General features: G+C 42.6%; 1 protein-coding gene across 2 annotated transcripts in view; it reads right to left on the bottom strand.

The window, feature by feature from the left end:
• LOC143281560 (homeobox protein Nkx-2.1-like) overlaps positions 1–658 on the bottom strand; it is a 28,031-nt gene extending 27,373 nt beyond the window's left edge. The window contains exon 1 of one of the 2 annotated variants that reach the window (XM_076586788.1): positions 71–658. In XM_076586788.1, coding sequence (XP_076442903.1) covers positions 71–500 — 430 coding nt within the window. In that variant the 5' untranslated portion in view covers positions 501–658. The remainder of the gene's footprint in view (positions 1–70) is intronic. The other variant, XM_076586789.1, reaches the window with a different exon arrangement.
• Positions 659–22,500: the final 21,842 nt, after the last annotated feature.

Genomic DNA, 22,500 nt, shown 5'->3' with positions numbered 1-22,500 from the left:
ACTACACACACTACATACTATCTAGACTACACACACCACACACACACAATGTCAAAAGCCTGGTCATTACCGTACTCACAAGCTGCGAAGCGGGGGTCGGGGTTGGACGCGTACCAGCCGGACGAGGCGTGGCGGCCCGTGGGGTCGTAGCCCGTGAGGTCCGACCCGTTGCACCCATACTGGGCGGCCGCCCCGGCGAAGCCTGCCGCTGCATGATGCGTCAGCTGAGGCACGTTGTAATACGTGGTCACCGGCACTGACATGCTCCCCATCCCGGCCATGGAAGACATCACGTGAGGACTATACGTCTGTCCGCTGGTGGTGGTGGAGGTGGTGGTAGTGGAGGTGCGGTGGTGGTGAGGGTGAGGGTGGTGGTAGGAGCCGAGGGGCTGGATGCTAGCCTCGATCTTCTTGTAGTCCTCTAGGCTGCAATGCGGGGAGAGGATATCTGTGACGGAGAAGGGGGTGGAGTGTGAGTTCTTGCCGGGGCTAAGGGACATTGTTGGCCGGCGAGGGCCCCCCTTGTGCCTCCTCTCCTCCTCCGGGGCTGGTCGGAGGGAGGGTGAGGGGGGGAGGGAGGGAGAAGCTGGTAGGGGGTGGGGGGAGGTGCACGTGCACTTTGGCCTCGTGCTCTGGTCTCCCTGGCGTCACGTGGGGGCACTAAGTGGGGGGGTCAAATCTTTTTTTTTTTTTTTTTTTTTACTTTTAGTTTCGTTACTTTTTACTGTTAAGTTATTTACTCGGCTGGGTAGTGCTGGTGCCCGTGGGAGTCTCTAGAGAGTAGGGGAAGGAAGAGGAAGGGGGTGGTACTTACTCTGCTGGTTCACAATGGCGCTCAGGGGATGCCTGCCGACTCTCCGTCTGCAAGAAAACAACACGGTTCTCAGTAACACACTTCCACACGCCATGGGAGTTCCTAGACTGCATAACAACAAGATGGTGGTGGTGATGATGATGATGATGATGATGATTAAGTTTCAGTTTCAGTAGTTCAAGGAGGCGTCACTGCGTTCGGACAAATCCACATACGCTACACCACATCTGCCAAGCAGATGCCTGACCAGCAGCGTAACCCAACGCGCTTAGTCAGGCCTTGATGATTAAGAAGAAGATGAAGAAGAAGATAACGATGATTAATAAGAAGAACAAGAAGATGAAGAAGAACAAGAAAAAGATTAAGAAGAAGGAGAACATCATCAACAACAACAACAGCAACAACAAGTTACACGCTAATAACATCATGAAGAAAAACACACCCCGCGCTCACCACTATAATTCCGATAAGAGATGGGAACATAAACAAAGGAGCAGACAGCGATGTGCAGAAGAAGAAGAAGGGGGAGGGAGAGGAGGAGGAAGAGGAGGAAGAGGAGGAGGAAGAGGAGGAAGAGGAGGGAGAGGAGGAGGAAGAGGAGGAAGAGGAGGAGGAAGAGGAGGAAGAGGAGGAAGAGGAGGAAGAGGAGGAGGAGAGGAGGAGAGGAGGAGGAAGAGGAGGAGGAAGAGGAGGAGGAAGAGGAGGAGGAAGAGGAGGGAGAGGAGGAGGAAGAGGAGGAAGAGGAGGAGGAAGAGGAGGAGGAAGAGGAGGAAGAGGAGGAAGAGGAGAGAGGAGGAGGAAGAGGAGGAAGAAGAGGAGGAAGAGGAGGAGGAGGAAGAGGAGGAAGAGGAGGAGGAAGAGGAGGAAGAGGAGGAGGAAGAGGAGGAAGAGGAGGGAGAGGAGGAGGAAGAGGAGGAAGAGGAGGAGGAAGAGGAGGGAGAGGAGGAGGAAGAGGAGGAAGGAGGAAGAAGAGGAGGAAGAGGAGGAAGAGGAGGAGGAAGAGGAGGGAGAGGAGGAGGAAGAGGAGGAAGAGGAGGAGGAAGTCCTGAAAAAGCATTTTCAACCTCGCAGAGTGCTGTACATTTCGTACTAACGGAATTCAGAGAGCAAGCGTTATGATACAACATGCATGTCATATTTGCATGACTGATAATATGCATAAAAGCTTTGGAAGAATAATGTGCTCATATCATAATTATACTGGCCATGGTTTGCCTAATGTGCGTGCGCACCTTCAATGACTATTATGCATTCGTACATTTTTTTTTTTTTTTTAAATGGCAGAAATGCACGAATGATAATAAATTCAGCAGTGTGTGTTATTTTTTTTTAATGAAAAATTATTAATGAAACATTTTTTTAAATAAAGATGATCAAAAGAGAGAAAATCACCGAGGTAAAGAAAACAGTTATGGTATGTATGTGTGTATGCGTAGTACGTGTACGTGTGTGTGTGTGTGTGTGTGTGTGTGTGCGTGTGTGTGTGTGTTTCTCCCTTTTAACACCGGAGACGTGACAAAGAAAGAAGACAATTAACAACAACACGTTTACCAGAAATACTGACATGTATGTATGTATGTGTGTATGTAATCATATGACTTTTACGATAATGATATATATATATATATATATATATATATATATATATATATATATCATTATCGTAAAAGTTTGTAATTTTATGTGAGCACATTTTCATGTGAAATCATTGTCGGAACAGAGTTCAAAAATAAACTTCACTGCAGGGGGTATAAAAAAAAAAAAGAAGGAGGAAGAAAAATTTATATATATATATAAAGGGAAGCGGGTATTCCTGACGCTTCCTAGCGATGCGGCACTGAACTGACCGGTTTGTACCTGACATCACTACAACTTCAACGTCCTGGAAAGATCTCCTAAATATTACTTTTTATGATATGATCGACGCAAACCGCTGACCCCACCCAATAAAAGAACTTATATAATTGCTATAAATATTTATTTTTTCTTCTTTTTTTTTCATTATTATTAAAATGATCTTTTTGTTTCTTTTTTTTTCCTTTATGAATAAAGAAATAAAACTGAAGATGAAAAAAAAAAAAATTCATACCGATGTCTGTCTAGAATTCATTTGGAAATACAGACAGTATCTGCAAAACTGCTTGTTTATAATCGAGGTTGCTGTCTAAGATTTGCACTTGGATACCTACATTGCTTCTTTGATACTGATGAAACAATATGTGTATGGCGAAAGAAGCGAAATAAATGCATAGTGTCCTTCTACGTATATATATATATATATATATATATATATATATATATATATATATATATATATATATATATTAGAGAGAGAGAGAGAGATACTATCGGTCATAAATCCCAAGATTGAAATTTAACTCTCTCCATACGAACGGCGAAAGAGACGACGTTAACAGCGGTTTCACCCTAATTACCATCATCAAAATATTAAACGGAAGGCTCTTATACTGAAGAGGTGAATGTTGACAAAGACTATCACAATTCTGACAACGGAAGCTAAAGGTTGGGTCATTCAGACACCCACTGGACATCCGAGGGGTCTGTGTGGAGGAGAAGAGAGGACTGGCCGTACTGAGTGAGTTAAAACACTACGGAAAATGAAGACATATGGGCTTGGATCTATTCTCTCTCTCTCTCTCTGTTCGTCATAATGCCCCAATCCAAACCTCTTCTTTTTAAATAATCTGTAGATGCTAAGTGTGTGTTTGGGGGTTTTGGGGTGTTTTTTTTTCCAATTTTCTTCTCCTCCTTGTCAGAATTTGTCAAGTGACCATTTACTACAATGCAGCAGAAAGCTTAACTAAGAAAGACCGTGCACGAAGTAAACAAGCAGAGAAAAAAGATACAAAGATGAATGTGTGTGTTCAAAGCTTTCAAGTATATCTAGAAATCACGAGTGCATAAGCAGGCAATATTTTAAGAAGAAAAAATAGTAAATGCTCATATTTTTCTTTCTTTCTTTCTTATTTTTAATAGAACACACACACACACACACACACACACACACACACACACACACACAGTGAGTTTTGTTGCTGAAGTGCGTGCGCGCTCGCGTGTTAATCCGTGTATACCCTAAAGCCCAAGTCAGACAGGCCGGGAGCTTACAGGGAAAAAAAAAGTATGAAGAGGAGAGGAGCCGACTGATTGAGAGGCAAACGACCCTGCACGCTATGAGAACACTGTCACAGCAAGGTGAGGGCACAGGAGATCTCTCTACAACCAACACTTGTCACACCTGTGTCAAAAGTGTGTGTATTACACCACCACAACACCCTGCATGCACCCGTGGCCCACACTCTCAAGTAACGCGATCTCGATCTCTCCCTCTCTCTCTTTCTCTGTGTGTGTGTTTATGCGTACGTGCGTGCGTGTGTGCGTGTGTGCGTGTGTGTGTGTGTGTGTGTGTTACGCTCCCGCACGCCCCCTCTCTTAACACCGGAGACACAACAACGAAAGAAGACAATTATCAACAACAACACGTTTACCAGAAATATTGACACGGTGGTTAGCCTCTCCCTCTCTCTCTCTCTCTCTCTCTCTCTCTCTCTCTCTCTTTGCACGCGCCCTTAGTGAGAGAAAATGACAGTAACAACATGTTTTCCATCGGTGTTGACATGTTGGTGTAGCATTTAGGCCACCCCCTCTCTCTCTCTCTCTCTCTCTCTCTCTCAATGGTTGTCCTTAACACCTCAGGCACAAAGACACAGTGCCAATTACCAACAATAACAAACGTCTAATGATGTTGACGGGTTGGTACAGAACGAGGCTGCCAAGATGTGTGAACCTGTGTCGTAAAAGTTACTAGGCGACCTCGACCTTTGTCACCTTCGCCAGTTTTGAATTGACGAGGAACAGTGGTTGTCCCACCGATTTGACGTGTTAAGTCCACGGGTGTCTCCTTGCTCGTGTTGCAGTTGCTTGTTTATCAATTGAGATTATATATATAAATATATATATATATATTGTTCATTTTTCTAGTTTCCTTTTTTTTCTTTTTTTTTTTTTTTGCTGACAACGGAACCTACAGCAGGGTTAAACACAGGGTTAACCAACCGAAAGGTCTTTAAGTAAAAATTGAAAAGAAAAAATTAAAAAAAAGAAAGAAACCGCAAGAGCATGCAGGAACGATTGTTCTTCGACGTGACATGTTTTGTTTACGGCATGAAACTGACGGTACTGATATTGTTCGCTTTTTTCTTTTTTTTTTATCTTCATCGGCAGATTTTGGTATTATTTTGGCAGTTATGTGTTAATTTTGTTTGGTTAAACACACCGCAAACAAATTATATATAAGAAATTCGAAATCATAAACAAATAGATAATTAACGAAGTTTGATCATCTTTATATAGAACAGTTTTCTTATAAATAAAGGAACTGTCATTTAGTTTCTTTGATTTAACAACAAACAAGTTGTCAATCTGTAGCAATTTAATTCATATCTCAGAACAAGTGACTGCTTACATCAATAAAATAAATGCATCGGCGCTAGATTAGCACACTGTGCTATTATTTTACTATTCTTCCGCGCTAATAAAAACAGGGAGATAGAAAAAAAAAACACAACTTGGAAATATGTGAATACAATAAGTAAATGTATCAAAATAATTGTATATAAAAAATCAGGACCAAAATCGCCTTTTTTGAGGGGGGGGGGTGATGGGGCGGACGCTGGGAGATTTGGTGGGCTTCATGGTGGGTGGTGTATTTGTGTACCGTTGTACAGCATACTCTTTTCAACCGGCAACAAAGAATAAGTCTAATGAAAATAGAAATACTAATAACAAACGAAAATAAACGCACACTAACGGAAAGAAAGATTCAGCATCTTATTCACACACACACACACACACACACACACACACACACACACACCTGAAACAACACGAGACCAACGATTAGCGCCAGTTGCCCCTCTCTCCACAGTGTGGAAGGTTTCCTTTTGTTTGGCGTCCATTCCACACTGACCCCACCCGAAAACCTACCCGCCTACCCGACACTCTGCTAAATCTCTCTCTCTCTCTCTCTCTCTCTCTCTCTTCGCAGTCCCTGCTTCGAAGGTTTTGTGGGAACGTAAAAAAATGGACAGCGGATGGAGTACTGAGTCATGAACCACTTAAAACTAGATACAAAAAATTATATATATATATATATATTGGTTGAATTATACCTTATTACTGCTTTCGCGTCTTAATCTTCAGGAATGAAAATAAAAGTATTAATACTTAATCTTAAAAAAAGGACAATTATTAATATTCATTACATCGTTATTCTTCAAACGTAGGCTACTGAGATACAAGAAGAAATCACTTTCTTAGCGAAACATTGGAACAAAAAAAAAACAAAACAAAAACAAAACCGGAACAAACGGAAAACTTCATTAACATCGAAGTTTTCCGTTTGTTGCGATTTCTTTACACATGTATACAAATATACAAAAGCAATTTTAGAAAACAGAAAGAAAGAAAAACGAACAAACAGCTGTCGCGCCCATGACCACCATATAACACATTTCCCTCAATCAATCAAATGAAATTAAACAAGAAAAGGCATGAAGTTTGCTTCTACCCCCTGAGGACACTGATTTGTTACAATGTGTCTCTTTCACACACACCATACAAACAAAAAGAGTGATATCAAAAACTAGAAATAAGCCCATTTAAGCAAACACGCAAATACACATTAAAATGTAATTTTTCATTAACAATGGACAAAAATCTTTTCCCTATAAATACACAAAATTTTATCAAAATGAACTACGGACTGAAGAAAAAAAATATCTATGTTTCAACAATATTTTTTGTTTGTTTTTCGGTAAACAGTAAGTTGATTTCAATAGAGCTTGGGTGGGTTCTAAAATATCTAGATATATCTGTGACTTTAAAAGAAAAAAAAAAAGGTTAGGGGGAATGGGGCACACTAACAAATAGTTAAAGTCATCAGCCTTGTGGTTTGTGGAACATGCATCATAGATTCTTTCATTTCGAGATAAATTGTCGAAACGCTGTTCAATAACAGGCAATGGATGACTGGTTGCTCTAAACTTCACTAACTCAATTATACAATTCTTTAGTAACACTGTAAAATAAGCATCTCGACCAAAGTTTGGTTTAAACACCCTGTAACTGATGTATAAAATAGATATCTACTTGCCTTTACCAGTCTTGCACAACAACAACAAAAAAAAGATCCTTTGAACAGCTAAGTTTCTCTTTGAATCATGTGGGATGTATACCAGCATCAAAGTCTGCTGGTTCAACCAGAACCTACTTAATTTATTTATTAAGACTTCTTGCTAGTTGGTGTATTTGTCTTAATCAAATGTCATTCAAGACAGTTTGAATACTTTTCAGATTCTGATGTATCCTGGCGCTGTATGAATTGAAGAAACGTTTGTAAACAATCCACACTAAAATTAAAACAGAGTAAATCCATTTAAGCTTAAATACTTGGTAACTTAGAAACCACATTTAATGTTACATAAATTTCTTCAATTATTGAAGGTAGACGTCTTCTATCCGGAAAGGTAGCTGATTCCAACAAAGGAAAAATCCTAAGGGAATATATATACATATATATATATATATATATATAGAGAGAGAGAGAGAGAGAGAGAGAGAGAGGGAGGGAGAAAGAGAGAGAAGAAGAAGAGATACAAGGCCTGTTACCGACTGCAAGACCGAAAGAAAGACCCAATAACAAACTGACCGGTGTTCTGCGAAATTGTTCAGGATAACCAGGGTGTTGTGAAGTGGTTCACTTTAACCAACTTCTCCAATTTTCACCCATTTTCCCTTTTTGTTTCAGTCATGTATCGTCTGAATTTACAACATCAAAAAAGAAACAAAAGAGGTATTTCAAAGGGACAAATACGGATCCTAAAAATAACAAGATAATATTAATTGATTCTAAAATGTTTCCACAGTGAGGCCGGCAGTTGGGTGTAAAAAGAAAGTTTTGTTCTCTCCACACAATTTGCTTGGTCTCCCCTTTAAAATTGTGTTCAATAGTTTTTCACTATTTCAAAATATGTTCACTATTTTATGTCTCTCCGTTTTTTGTTGTTGTTTTTTTCTTTGTTGCTGTTTTTCCTCCCCTTTAGAATTTTTTTTTTTTTTTCTATTTCGTTTCCCCTTCCCTTTGATTTAAAAGAAAACAACTGTTATCCTTCATCATCAACAACCATGGCAACAGTAACGCCGTTGACAGATTCCGTAAACAGATAAATTACCCCTTCTCTTTTTTCTTCTTTCTTTTCTTCTTTCTTTTTTTCAGTGACGGATCAGCGGACGGTAAACTGGATCATAAACGAGCAGATGAGTAATCATTAATATATTTTTAATCATCTTAATTGCTTGTAACTTTAATAATTATTTTATTTTTTACAAATCAAACCCCCCAAAAAATTGTTAAGAGCGAACGGACTGTATTAATGAGGTAAGGGTAGATCACGCGTGGCGTATTTCGGATTACAAACAACTGCATGTGTTTTCGGTATCAGCGTTTTATAAACGTGTTAAAAAAAAATAATAAAAAACACCAAAATCAACAACCAAGTTCAAGTAACGTGCAGGAATAAATATATATAACGGTAGAACTACAAATCAAACGGAAAAATTGAACAGTGGAACTTTTTTCTTTTTTTTTTCATTGAAAACATCATTCGGTAACTGCATTATTTTGTTGGTGGGGTTTTTTGTTTGTTTTTTGTTTGTTTGTTTGGGTTTTCTTTTTTTTTTTTTGTGTGTGTGTTTCTTTTTTCTTTTTTTCTTCTTTTTTTTCCTCCATTACCGCGACCAGCACGAGGATGTCTGTAATTTCTTTTAAACTATCAGTAGGTTTGTATCACAACCTTTACTGTTGTATCGCAACCTTTTTACTGTGTACTGCTAAAAAAAATAATAATAATAATAATAATAATAATAACAATAAATTAAAAAAAACTGCACGGGGGTGAGAAGTGAGAAACAGCCAAAATAAACAGAATAGTCACAACCACATGCCCGAAATAATAACCGCTGACAACTGATCGTTTGATGGTTGTTTTTTTGTTTTGTTTTTTTGTTTCGTTTTTGGGTTGTTTTTTTCTGTTTTTTTTGTTTTGTTTTGTTTTTCCTGCCGGTACGGAATGAGTAAACTATCTCAGAAACAGAAATTCGTTAACAGAAGCTGTCCGCGATTTCGAGACCAGGCAAATTATTCCCATAATGGCACTATGCTTTTCTCCTTTGGGAAATTTATTTCTAATGAATCAAATAAGTAGTATAAGAAATAAATAACAATGAAAATAATAATCACCCTAATTATATTTCCGATCAAATACGGAAACCAGCCAAAGAAATGTTAACTTACAGACCAAGTCGCCATGAAAATAAAGAGTGTCTATCAGTTGTAGATTTATTGCCTTCATGATAAACAACAACAAAAAAAAAAAATTAATGATCTGGGCTGTGGCTCGCAAATGACACAAAAAGACAAATAAATGAATAAATAAACGAATGAATAAATAAATAAACAAAAAACCGTGTTGATGAACAAAAATATACTCTGACCAATACAAAACATTATCGTGAACGCATTTCAAAATTAATCAACAATAAAACGCGTCGACGCCGTTTCTTGTAATCTGTCATTCAAAAGAAGTTTTTAATTTGTTTTCTAACTACTACATGGTCAAGCCGACCTCAGCGATTTTTTTTTCTTTTTTAATACTGCAAAATTGTATATTTGAGGCATTAACGTTTTACTGACTCCTTTTCTCGCCATGTTCCACACACTTTTTTTCTTTTTTTCTGTTCTTGTGTGCTGCTGTTGTTGTTTGTTTTCTTTTTGTTTCATTTCTAGTTTAGTTTATCAGCGAAAGACCGTTGGAAGATTTTGTCCCCTTTGCATACATCTATTGCAGCCACATTTCGATTTGAAACGGTCTTTATGATTATAAACATGATTTTGAACATCTAGTGGTTTGTTTTTTTTACTTCTTTTTTTCTTTTTTCCCCTGATGTCTTGAGCCCCGCTATGGCCCTTGCGGTCGTCTGACAGTCAATGCCGACAGTCGGGTGGCACTGTGGAGGGCTGGAGGGATAGGTGGTCAGTTGACCACGGGGAAGGGTATGGGGCATTGTCATGGGTTGAGAGGTCCACCCCCGGGATGTGCTTCGTTGGTTACCCCCACCACGCCCCCCCACCCCCCGCTCCCATCCCCCATAAACTGATGTCAGTGTGTTTAAACAAACCTTGCCCACCCTCACCACACAGTTACATTAGACGCCGACACCCCCACCCTACCCCCGCACGCGCAAGTCAAGTGAAATCAAAGTCCTCAAGGTTGATGTCACGTTAAACCTGATTGTAACCAATGTTATCAGCAACAGACAGCCTGTGGTGTTGTCGGAAGCAACAACAGATAAACAATAACATCGATAACGGTGGTTGGTAAAGTCAGTGAGCATGTCAATAACAACTCTAGTGGTTAAATTTCAGTGAGCACAACACCAATCATAACGATTAACGGTAGTTAATATTTAATGAGCATAACAATAACAACAAAGATAACGATGGTTAGTATCAACGAGCATAACACAATAACAACGATGATGGTGGTTAATTAATACAAATGAGCATACATAACACTGATAACAACAACGTTAACGGTAGTTAGTTAATATAAAAATAGAATAACAATAATTACAATAACGGCGGTTGGCTAATATCCAGTAATACATCACTTGTTTCCGAGGACGTTCGGCAGCTTAATACCGATTTTGTTGCGTCATGCAAAGAAAATATATGGACAGTCCAAAACAATGCACAGGAACAGTCAGTCATTCCTTGAGACTGAGTTTTAGTTTGGTTACGTTCCCATATTGTGCATGTGCACAGTCATACAATCCTTCAGATCGAATTTTGTTACATAAAGAAAACAGTGACGCTCCCATATCAAGCATGGTCACAGTCAATCCTTAAGATCGGGTGTTGTTAAATAAAGAAAATAAGGACATTCCCATATCATGTATGGTTACAGTCAATCCTTAAGATCGGGTGTTGTTAAATAAAGAAAATAAGGACATTCCCATATCATGTATGGTTACAGTCAATCCTTAAGATCGGGTGTTGTTAAATAAAGAAAATAAGGACATTCCCATATCATGCATGGTTACAGTCAATCCTTAAGATCGGGTGTTGTTAAATAAAGAAAATAAGGACATTCCCATATCAAGCATGGTCACAGTCAATCCTTAAGATCGGGTGTTGTTAAATAAAGAAAATAAGGGCATTCCCATATCAAGCATGGTCACAGTCAATCCTTAAGATCGGGTGTTGTTAAATAAAGAAAATAAGGACATTCCCATATCATGTATGGTTACAGTCAATCCTTAAGATCGGGTGTTGTTAAATAAAGAAAATAAGGACATTCCCATATCATGTATGGTTACAGTCAATCTCTTCCTGTTCCTGCCCCACCCACATTCCCTTCATATACTATAACTAACTGGAGGAGATGGAGAGAGAAATGCAAAACTCCACGGCAGGGCTACAATCCACCCAATATGGTGTGTGTACGGCTACAATCCACCCGACATTGTGAGTGCAGGGCCACAATCCACCCAACATTGTGTGTGCAGGGATACAATCCACCCGACTTGCGAGTGTGTAGGGCTACAATTCACCCAAGATTGTGAGTGCAGAGATACAATCCACCCAACATTTTGTGTGCAGGGATACAATCCACCCGACATTGTGTGTGCAGGGATACAATCCACCCGACATTGTGTGTGCAGGGCTACAATCCACCCGACATTGTGTGTGTGTGGATACAATCCACCCGACACTGTGTGTGCAGAGATGCAATCCACCCGACATTGTGTGTCCAAGGCTACAATCCACCCGACATTGTGTGTGCAGGGCTACAATCCACCCGACATCGTGTGTGTAGGGATACAATCCACCCGACGTGGTGTGTGCAGGGATATAATCCACCCGATGTGGTGTGTGTTGGGCTACAATCCACCCGACGTGGTGTGTGCAAACAACGGTGTTGGAAGAGTGTTCCTTCTCCCCAGCACAGGCTTTAGACTGCGCTGCCTTCCAATAATTCCACATAGACAGACGAGAGAAACAGGTGTCGCAGTGCTTAGCAAGGCTTATGTTTCCAGCACGGCAAAGAAAGCCGGACACAGCACTGTAGCAATGTGGCGTCTTGACCCCTTCTTGCTGCTTGTAGTTGTTCAAGTATTTCCGACAAGCCTGCATCAGGAAGAACAGCGCCACAACCAAACAGTAATGCACTGTTGAACTGTAAGTTCTCTGACACTTTCCACAGTCCTTGGTGAGTGGGCGGATCAATAACAAGTGAATATCCCCCCCCCCTCTTTATATATATATATATATATATATATATATATATATACGAGATTCTTTTAAGATTAGACACTTCTCATGGACTTTACGGTGGTCCGTTTGACGGTCTTCCTTTCTGCTGAGGCTCCTCACTGTTCTCCCCTTCACACGGCGCCCCCAACACCTCAGCTGTGGCTCCAACATCAACAAACTTGGGTCCATTTCCGGGACACTAGCAACGCGCCAAGAATTCACATGAAAGCAGAAAACTGACGATTATGATTTGTCAATGCAGTGGCTGCACGACCAGGTGATAAAATGGAGGTGAATTATTTTTCCCGTCTCTCCAACACCTCTTCTCACATAACAGGATCTCGTGGGTTCCGTTCCAAGCTTTTCATTTAGTGGGTGTCTAAGTGGTGAAAGAAGCAACACCACCACACCATGGCAGTGATAGGTGTTCCCCCAACAGAGTGGTGCGAGAAAAATAAAGACAATACAGTGATAGTGAGAGGCAGAGTGGACAAAGGCACAAAGTGACTCACCGGTGTTCATGATGGCAGTGCACATTGTCATAGCCACAGCAGGACGGTAGACTTTGACCAGTATCTCCCAGCACTGAGCACGAAGAACCAACAGAGCCACTTGAGCAGTGCCACAACAAGCTGCCAGCACTGTCAGCACATCCACCGAGTCTCTTCTCTCTCAACTTCAACAAGCACGCGCGATCTCCAACAGCAGAGCAAGTCGGCAGAAGGACTGACGACTTGAAAAACAGTGGCTGGTGAGCACTCTCCACACGGTTGTTGCTGACTTGGAGTAGCGACCTAAGTAGTGACTCCACGAGCGGCCAAGCAGGCTAAGTGTGGTTTGAGTCCCGCACAACAAGTTTCCTCAAAGCTCCAGTTGTCCTCCACGACCAATCAGAGGCCGCCCCGCCCTCCCCTCACACCGCGTGGCGGCCCCACCCACATAGCCACGAGCCTCCGTCGCACCCGAGCCGCGCTCGCCATCAATCACGTACGCCTCACTCGCGCAGAGGACGTTTGACGAGTCAAGCCCCGTCCCCTTTCCGCGCCTTTGCAGGCCTAGAAGGCGGAGCTAGTGGTGGGATGTCAGCGACGGCTGACGTGAAGTGGCCACTTGAGAGAAAGCTCCGCCTACTTCCAGGCACCGCGAGCGGGGTACCTCCGCGCCACTGCGGACTGGTTGTATTGGCCAGGTCTTCAGGGCTTGGGGGGTGCACGTGGGAGACGGTGCAGTGACCACTGGGATTATCGGTGACTGGAGCAAGAGACTATCCCTGTATGTCCACAAGCACTTTGTTAAGCACTGCAAGGACAACCTTGATGCAGGTGGATCAACAAAGAAAACAAAGTGAAGTCAGTCTGTCTGGCGCTTCAACTTGAACAGTCCGGGAAGTGTGATCGCGCCAGTCAGAAGCGCCGCGCGGCCATACCGTCAGTTGAATCACTGAACTGATTTTAACCAACATCAATATCCGGGCCAAGCTCTCCAACTGGACGATACATATTTCCGATAATGTATCCAGTGTTGCAGAAAACTCTTGTATATGATAAGAAAGAAAGGAGTAATAAACGAAATTGTTTTGAAGAAAAGAAAACTCGGAAGAAAGAAAAAAAACAGGTAGGTAAACATCACTGATGCAGCCAACCCCACGGTATAACTTTACTTCATCAGTGTCGGCCTGTGACTTCAGTTACATGGAAAACTGGGCCATGTTTTGAGCTACGTCAGTTTTGTTCATCTATTATTTCAATATCCTTTTCTTTCGTTTTTTTTCTTTCTTTCAAATTTGCGTGATAGGATAGAAGAAGAAGAAGGGCTACCTAAACCAACGACTGTGTATCAATTAATGTTGAGCTCACGCTAGGTGACCGAAGACTAATCTCTCACTTCAAGATGAGGTTCTTTAGGCTGTAAGCTTGCCGCTGTTCCGTGATGAGATATGTGTTTGATGTGTTGTGACTGACTGTAAACCAAGAAAGGGCCTTTGACATTGCTGACAGTGACAACAGCTGTCATGACACTCCCCCCCCCCCCACCCCCCTGTCACCAGCGTGTTGTAAACTCCCCCCCGGCAACTAAGCTCAGTTTCAAGGAGGTGTCAAAGCGCGCGAGTGGACTGATCCATACACGCTACAGTACATCCGCTTGTTAAAGTAAAGAAAGCCAGCCTAACAGTGAAACAAAAACCTCAGTGCACTGGTCAGTCCTTTGGAGCACACCCGAGATTTGTATTATACATTCATATAGAACGAAATAGATAAATAGATAATCACGTTGGAGACAAAGTGGATTACGTTGGTGCTGATGAGTTTATTGGCGCTTGTTATGTTGTTGTCTTCTCTTTCGTTTTTTTTTGTTTGTTTTGTTTTGTTTTTGTTTTGTTTTTGTTTTTTTTGTTTTTTGTTGTTGTTGTTTTTTTGTGTGTGTGTGTTTGTTTTTTGTTTTTGTTTTTTTTTGTTTGGTTTGTTTTGGGGTGTTTTTTTTTATATACCTACTGAGTCGTCAAGCCGTGCAGAACGGGAGGGACAGGTCCCACTGTACGCTCTTCAATCAGCGGAATGGAGGAGGAAGGCTGAGAGTGAGCGAGTTGATCGATCACACACACAGGGCGCGATTCGATTTCAACACAGGGAAATTATTGCCAGATTTTTTTTTAAGGAGAGACCGGCTGGTAGAAATACAGATAGGTAGGAAGATAAAACTGTATTGTCTTCCTTTCTTCAAAGTGCATCTGAGCCTTCTGACTGTACCACTCTGGTTAAAATCGTTGAAAAAAAAAAAAGATAGATAGATTGACAGAGCTCCATGCATATAACTTTTTTTGTTTTTGAAATAAACCATCTCTTACCTGTAGCCCCCATACCCCTCAACTCCGACCCCCCCCCCCTCCCCTTCTCTCCCCACCACCCAACACTCCCTCCAAAATAAATGAAAATCAATAGATGAAATAAATGGGGCAGAATCCATCGATTCGTTAAACCTCACGTGTTCCAAAAACGACAAGCGAGAACGATTTTCCGTCCCTGTCAACGCAGAGTCGGAGACAAGAACTGTTCCACAAATTATGTTATACATTGTGTACATTGAAATGACCGGGTCTTTTCATATCATGTATAATCATTGCCAATATTGGGTCTTTATATAGTATGTCTAATATTACCATGATTGGGTCTTTACCACACCGTCAGGCTGTGTGACGGTGACTGACCACCACCAGGTGTACGTGATGGTCACGTGTCCAGTGACCCCACATTGGTCAGTCAGAGGCCAAGACAGTGAAAGGAAGGAAGGCATTGTGCACTATGTCCGTCAGTACAAAGGAAACACACACACACACACACACACACACACACACACACACAAAGAAATAATGATGATGAATACAAATCAAAACGGATGAATAAAATCAATAAACAAACAACCTGACACATCATATATAATCTACATCTTTATCCATCTATCGCTCTATCCACACACAGGCACACTTCTTTTTTCTTTAAATAGATGTAGAGAGGTGGCGTAGTGGTAATGCCCGACATGGAAGCGAGCTTCCAGAGTTCCAGTCCCATACACAGACCGGGTTTTTCACTCTCCTTAGCTCTAGTCCTTGGGTAGTGGTCTGGGTGCTAGTCCTTCGGAGAAGACGATAAACCAAGGTCCCGTGTGCAGCATGCATTTACTGTAAGTTAAAAGAAACCACAGCAACCAAAGGCTTTTCCCTGACTAAACTGTTTATACAAAATCTTTTTTTAAACCTACTTTCACAGCAGAACAAAAAAACACTAGATTGGGGAAAAACAAGATAAAAAAAAAGGTCTCTTAGTGTTCTCTCCCGAGTTACTGATGATGCTGGGTGATGTATCCCCTCCCCCCCCCTCTCCCCCTCTCTCTTTCGCTCCCCCCTCCTCCACTTGTCCCTCATCAGTTTCTGTTTTTTGTTTTGTTTGTTTGTGTCAGTTTCTACTTGATCTCTGCCTACGCGAGATCATGTGGAGTGATGGCCTAGAGGTAACGCGTCCGCCTAGGAAGCGAGAGAATCTGAGCGCGCTGGTTCGAATCACGGCTCAGCCGCTGATAGAACCCACGTCAACAAAAGGGTTGTTCCTGGCAAAAATTCTGTAGAAAAATCCACTTCGATAGGAAAAACAAATAAAAACTGCACGCAAGGAAAAAAAAAAAAAAAAAAGTGGCGCTGTGGTGTAGCGACGAGCTCTCCCTGGGGAGAGCAGTCCGAATTTCACACAGAGAAATCTGTTGTGATAAAAAGAAATCCAAAATACGAAACAAGGCAGTCGATGACAGATGAACACCATCCATGATGCTGGGTATGGCGATAACATTAACCATACTAACATGGGTATGACGATAACATTAACCATACTAACATGGGTATGACGATAACATTAACCATACTAACATGGGTATGGCGATAACATTAACCATACTAACATGGGTATGACGATAACATTAACCATACTAACATGGGTATGGCGATAACATTAACCATACTAACATGGGTATGGCGATAACATTAACCATACTAACATGGGTATGGCGATAACATTAACCATACTAACATGGGTATGACGATAACATTAACCATACTAACATGGGTATGGCGATAACATTAACCATACTAACATGGGTATGGCGATAACATTAACCATACTAACAATCACGGTAGTGATAACTATCCTATCAGTATTCGAAAGCATAATCATAAATGATTGATAGGTAAATAAAACACTAACAAGTAAAATATTGTAATCATGATGTTTTGTTGTTGTTTTGTTGTTGTTGTTGTTGGGTTGTTGTTTTTTTTTGGGGGGGTGGGGGAGAAAAAAAAAAGAGTTGAATCCAGCTTCGTTTTTTTTTTTTAATCAGTGTTGGTACTCTGTTCATATTCAGGAAATGAATAAATAAATAAATGATAATAAATGCACAATAAAGCTCTGCCTTTCTCGCAGTGTCACAAGGTTTTACCAACCAACCTTGAAACTGTTTAGAGGATCTCTCTCTCTCTCTCTCTCTCTCTCTCTCTCTCCTTGTGTGTGTGTGTGTGTGTGTGTGTGTGAAGTCAAGATTCTATTTCTTGATGGTAAATTGAATAAGCAACAACTGTTTTGTTGTGTGTGTGCGTGTGCGTGTGTGTGTGTGTTGTATGTGTGTGTGTGTACGCTTGTGTGCGTTCGTGCGTGAAGGAATGTGTGTGTGTATGTGTGTGTGTTTGGGTTTTATCACAATAATTAATGAAAAGCATACATACAACTTGGCAAATAAGTTTTGGTTTCTTGCCAATATTTTTGGAGGAGGAATATTGACAGACCACAATCAGCATTAGACGTGGCCAAAAGAATGAGTCGTGTCAGGGGTGTGCCAGCTTGGAGTGGCATCGGGAGAAGTCACAGTAGAAAAGGGAAGTAACAGCAGCAGTGGTGGTAATTATAGCAGTAATATCATTATAGTAAGCGGTCATCGTCCTGCTGATACTGTAGCACCACAGTCAGAAGGAGAAATGAGGTGGGGGGGGGGGTTATTATTATTTAAGGAAACGGTAGTTCAGTATTTTTTTCTTTCTTTTTTTTTTTTTTTAGAAATAGAGTTGCTGGAAAAGAGAAGCACGCACACACACACACACACACACACACACACACACACGCACACACACTCCTTATATTCACACATACACATACACGGACGAACTCGTGCGCAAGCACGCACAATCACACACGCACACACTAACCCCCTCCCCCTTCCGCCACCCCCCTCCCCCCCGGCCCCCCTTACCCCCCCCCCCCCCCCCTCCACATCCACACACTGCTTACATCTCACACATACACACACACGAAACGCACACGCACAAGCACGCACACGCACGCACACACACACACACACACACACACACACAACTACCATCCTTTTCCAACCCCCCACCCACACCATCCCACACACAATCCAGTGTCTTCCAAACTTCCATTTCTAACTGAAACAAACTGATGGCAATCAGATAATGATTTTGGCATGGAATGCCTCATGTTTACAGTTTTTGGGAAAAGGTTTTCTTTTTCGAAATAAAATGTGTGTGTGTGGGGGGGGGGGGGGCGTATGGGGGGGGGGGTCAGGTATTCTCCTGATATTTTTTTCCCTAACAGAGGAACACACACACACACACACACACACACACACATTTTTTGTTCTTTTTTTTCTGATCTATTGATTTGCCTGTTTTAGAGAGAGAGAGAGAGATACTGACCAATCTTTTTCTAGAAACTCGCTCGTAACGCATCACCCACCTCCCTCCCTCATAAAGCACTACCACCTCCCCCCCCCCCTTCCGCACCTCTCCCCCACCCCAACTCATTGTATAATGACGCGGGGTGAGTGACAGTCGGGTATAGAGAGAGATCTGTGGGTGTCAATTTCTCAGCGGGGTGCACGCCAGTCAAAGGCGGTGTAACTAACTCTGACACGTCTACTGACCACGGACCACACGGCGCGACCCCAGCTCTCAAGAACCCTGGTCTGTTCTTGTCCTTTTTCTTCTGAGGCTGTCACAAACCGTGACGGTGATCAGGCGGGAAACTAAGGCCCCTATACCAAAAAACCCACTCACGGAACATTTTTTTCGATAAAGATTTTCCCCCCAGTCATTTGTAAAGACGAATTTCCCCAACAACAACAACACACACACACACACACACACACACACACACACACACACACACACACACACACGGAGAGAGAGAGAGGAGTTTTCACTCACTGTCATTTCGAAAATGGTTGTCATATTTGAAGAGAACATACAATAGAACAATTTGACCCATTCTGTGTTGTGTTGTGTCAAGGTAACGAATTAGCCGGGCGGAATTTGAGGTAGGGGTCATTGTATATAGTGGCACACCATGACCGAATGAGAAAGGAGCGACGTGTGTGTGTGTGTTGTGTGTCATGTGTGTGCATGTGTGTGTGTGTGATGTGTGTGTGTGTGTGATGTGTGTGCATGTGTGTGTCCGTTGTGTGTGTGTGTGTGTGTGTGTGTGGAAAGAAGAGACAGACATGTTCAACAGTCCGCACACTATCCTATAATCCCGACCATTACCGATTCCTCCGGTCCACGTGTTACTGTGGGGAGCAAAGAGGAGAACAGGTAGCGCTAACGACACACACACACACACACACACACACACACACACACACACACACAATCATCAAAACATGAATACAATGCTGACGACGATAACGAACACGGTGATCAACATCACGACGAGGACGAAGACACACCGAACAGTATGACGGCAAACATTTTGTTGTGAAACCAGTTCGCCTCAGAAGCGATGATGCAAGCTAAGGTCTCTGTCACACTGGGTGTCGAACTGAACGAGTTTCGGACAACTGTGCGACGGGCGCAATAGCCGAGTGGTTAAAGCGTTGGACTATCAATCTCAGGGTCCAGGGTTCGAATCTCGGTGACGGCGCCTGGTGGGTAAAGGGTGGAGATTTTTCCAATCTCCCAGGTCAACATATGTGCAGACCTGCTAGTGCCTGAACCCCCTTCGTGTGTATACGCAAGCAGAAAATCAAATACGCACGTTAAAGATTCTGTAATCCATGTCAGCGTTCGGTGGGTTATGGAAGCAAAAACATACCCTGCATGCACATCCCCGAAAGCGGAGTATGGCTGCCTACATGGCGGGGTAAAAACGGTCATACACGTAAAAGCCCACTCGCGTACATACAGTGAACGTGGGAGTTGCAGCCCACGAACGCAGAAGAAGGACAACTGTGCAAGGATAGTGACCTGTCCCCGTTTCCCTTAGGGCCTTTCCTCACACCATGGTTTTCCGCAGACATACACAAAGCAACGTCGTGTCCAAGCAGAGTCAGAGTCGTAATGACATGTCGACATGCCCCCTACACTAAAGTACGGTCTGGGAGAGACAGACAGACAGAGACAGAGAGAAACAGAGAGAGAGAGAGAAAAAAAAGACAGAGAGAGGGAGAGAGAGACAGACAGAGACAGCGACCGAGAGAGAGAGAGAGTCTCAAAGATACCTTTAAGTGATTTGAGGTCTGAATTGTAAAAATCTGTTGTTCCAGCTGTCTGCTTCTAAGCCTGTTTCAGTCATTTCGCGCATTTCAATTTTCAAGTTTTAATTATCCTTTCACTCCTATTGGAGTATGGAGGATTACTGCAAAATAATCTTTTCATGCCCAGAACAAACATATCAAAATACACAACAATCTCACATAAAAGTTGAGAAAACACAAATGAACTCCAAAAGTATAGCTGGGCAACATTTGCAAATCTAACCATCTTACTTACAGCTGAAATGACTTTTTTGCCCCTTTCGAGCATTATAAAATGAAACTCATCACCAATCACAGACATGTTACAAACCTTACAAAGCCATAACTCTCGTGGTATGCCTTTGTGTCTCCCTGTTTCTATTTCCAGCTTATGATTACTACTTCGAAATCTGAAGAAACTGATAACGTAATTATCAGGCATTTGACATATTTTTCTCTACCAAATCCACTTTTGAAATTTCGATAAAACATTTACAACTCGCCTCTAGAGTATGTCTCCGTAGATTTTGAAAACTGTCTCTCAAAGCAATGTTGACATTTTTGCAGAAAGATTCCCTTTCCAAGAATAATTGAGCATCCCAAACACAGTCATACCCTGCTTCTATTAAAATTTGTCTGATACAACTCATCCATTTTGAAGAATAACTACCATTTCGATATAAGTCAAGTAATATCAAATATATTTTCCCAGAATATTTTTCTGTGTTTTCCATGGTACCAGTGGTCATGGAACTGTTCGTTCCACGTCGGAATCCTGAACAAGCCTGTCACAGTTGTCGGGTAGAGTTGAGTTTAACGACCTGTCACAGTTGTCGGGTAGAGTTGAGTTTAACGACCTATCACAGTAGGCCCTAAAGGTCAAGTTGCTCTGGACAGGTGCCCGGCAGTAGTTGTTCTGTGGTTAGAGTTGTTCAGTGCTGTGGTCCGTTAGGTATCAGAGCGAAAGTCGAAAGGGAATCGTTGGGCCGATGGGTGTCGCAGTTGTTCGATGCTGTAGTCGGCCGGGTATCGTTCTCGGTTGTAGACTGATATTTTCTAAGCGGTAGTTTTTGTGCATTGTGCGATAATGGTTTTTTTCTCATCGCTGGTCAAATGTTGTCTCGGCTGTAGTCTTTCTTATCGCAGCTGTTGTCTCTTGAATCGTGGTGACCAAGGCCGTCCTCAGGACCACCGGGCAGCCAGGCCTCATGCTCTGTAGACGACACCCACACGTCCCACGAGGGCAGACCACCACCACCACCAAGGGGGGCGACAAAGCCACGAACCGCCATCCGCCCCCCACACCCCGTCCCACCCCCCTCGCCCCCTCCCCGCAGCCGTCCTTTTGGCGGTGTTTGCGAGTGTCAGTAGCTCAAGGAGGCGTCACTGCATTCGGACAAATCCATATACGCTACACCACATCTGCCAAGCAGATGCCTGACCAGCAGCGTAACCCAACGCGCTTAGTCAGGCCTTGAGAAAAAAAAGGTCAACAAATAATAGATAAATACATAAAAAAGAACTACTACTACTAATAATGTATAAGGCGCAAAAACTTGATGAAGTCAACTATAAGCGTACATAAATAAATAAATAGATAAATAAATAAATAAATAATAATAATAAATTAAAAAATAAATAAAATAAAAAAGTAATAATAATGTTTGCGAACCTAGTGCAAGACCACGGGGGAATGGCAACTCGGACCCGTCGACACCCAGTGCAGTGGCAGCCATACACGATGTGAGACTCGCAGGCCGCCGACGCTGGCGAATCGGGAAAGTCGGCGCTGCCCGAGACCATCCACACGTCCGAGTTCGTAGACAGCCGGAGGGCGGCTGTGGAAACTTTGGCGGTCCAAACGCCGGCGCCCACCAACCGGCTAAAGCAGGAGTCTTTTGCCGCAGTCTCATCCACTACATCCCGTTGTTCAGTTCCTCAGCCGTGCACAGCGGGTCTCTACCGTCAACGCGACCGAGTTTGAAAACACGGGAGAGAGACGTTGGCAACTCTGACTGGTCAGCTGGTGACTAAACAGCTGCCCAGACGACAACAGGGTATGTTGGCCGCAGTCGCCTCTACCTCTCCCCCGCGTTTTGTCAATCAGCCGCGCCGAGAAGGTATGAAAAGTGTGGTTCGTCCGTCGGGATTGACGAGGACCATCTAGTCATCCTGGGGGTGGGTGGGTTGGGCTCTGTGGGTGCGCAGATGACTGGTCAGGCCAATT

This window comes from Babylonia areolata, chromosome 4, assembly GCF_041734735.1.
Source record: "Babylonia areolata isolate BAREFJ2019XMU chromosome 4, ASM4173473v1, whole genome shotgun sequence".
NCBI classification, from domain to species: domain Eukaryota; kingdom Metazoa; phylum Mollusca; class Gastropoda; order Neogastropoda; family Buccinidae; genus Babylonia; species Babylonia areolata.
The sequence above is the reverse complement of the archived record's forward strand: the minus strand, read 5'-3'. Positions and strand labels throughout refer to the sequence as shown.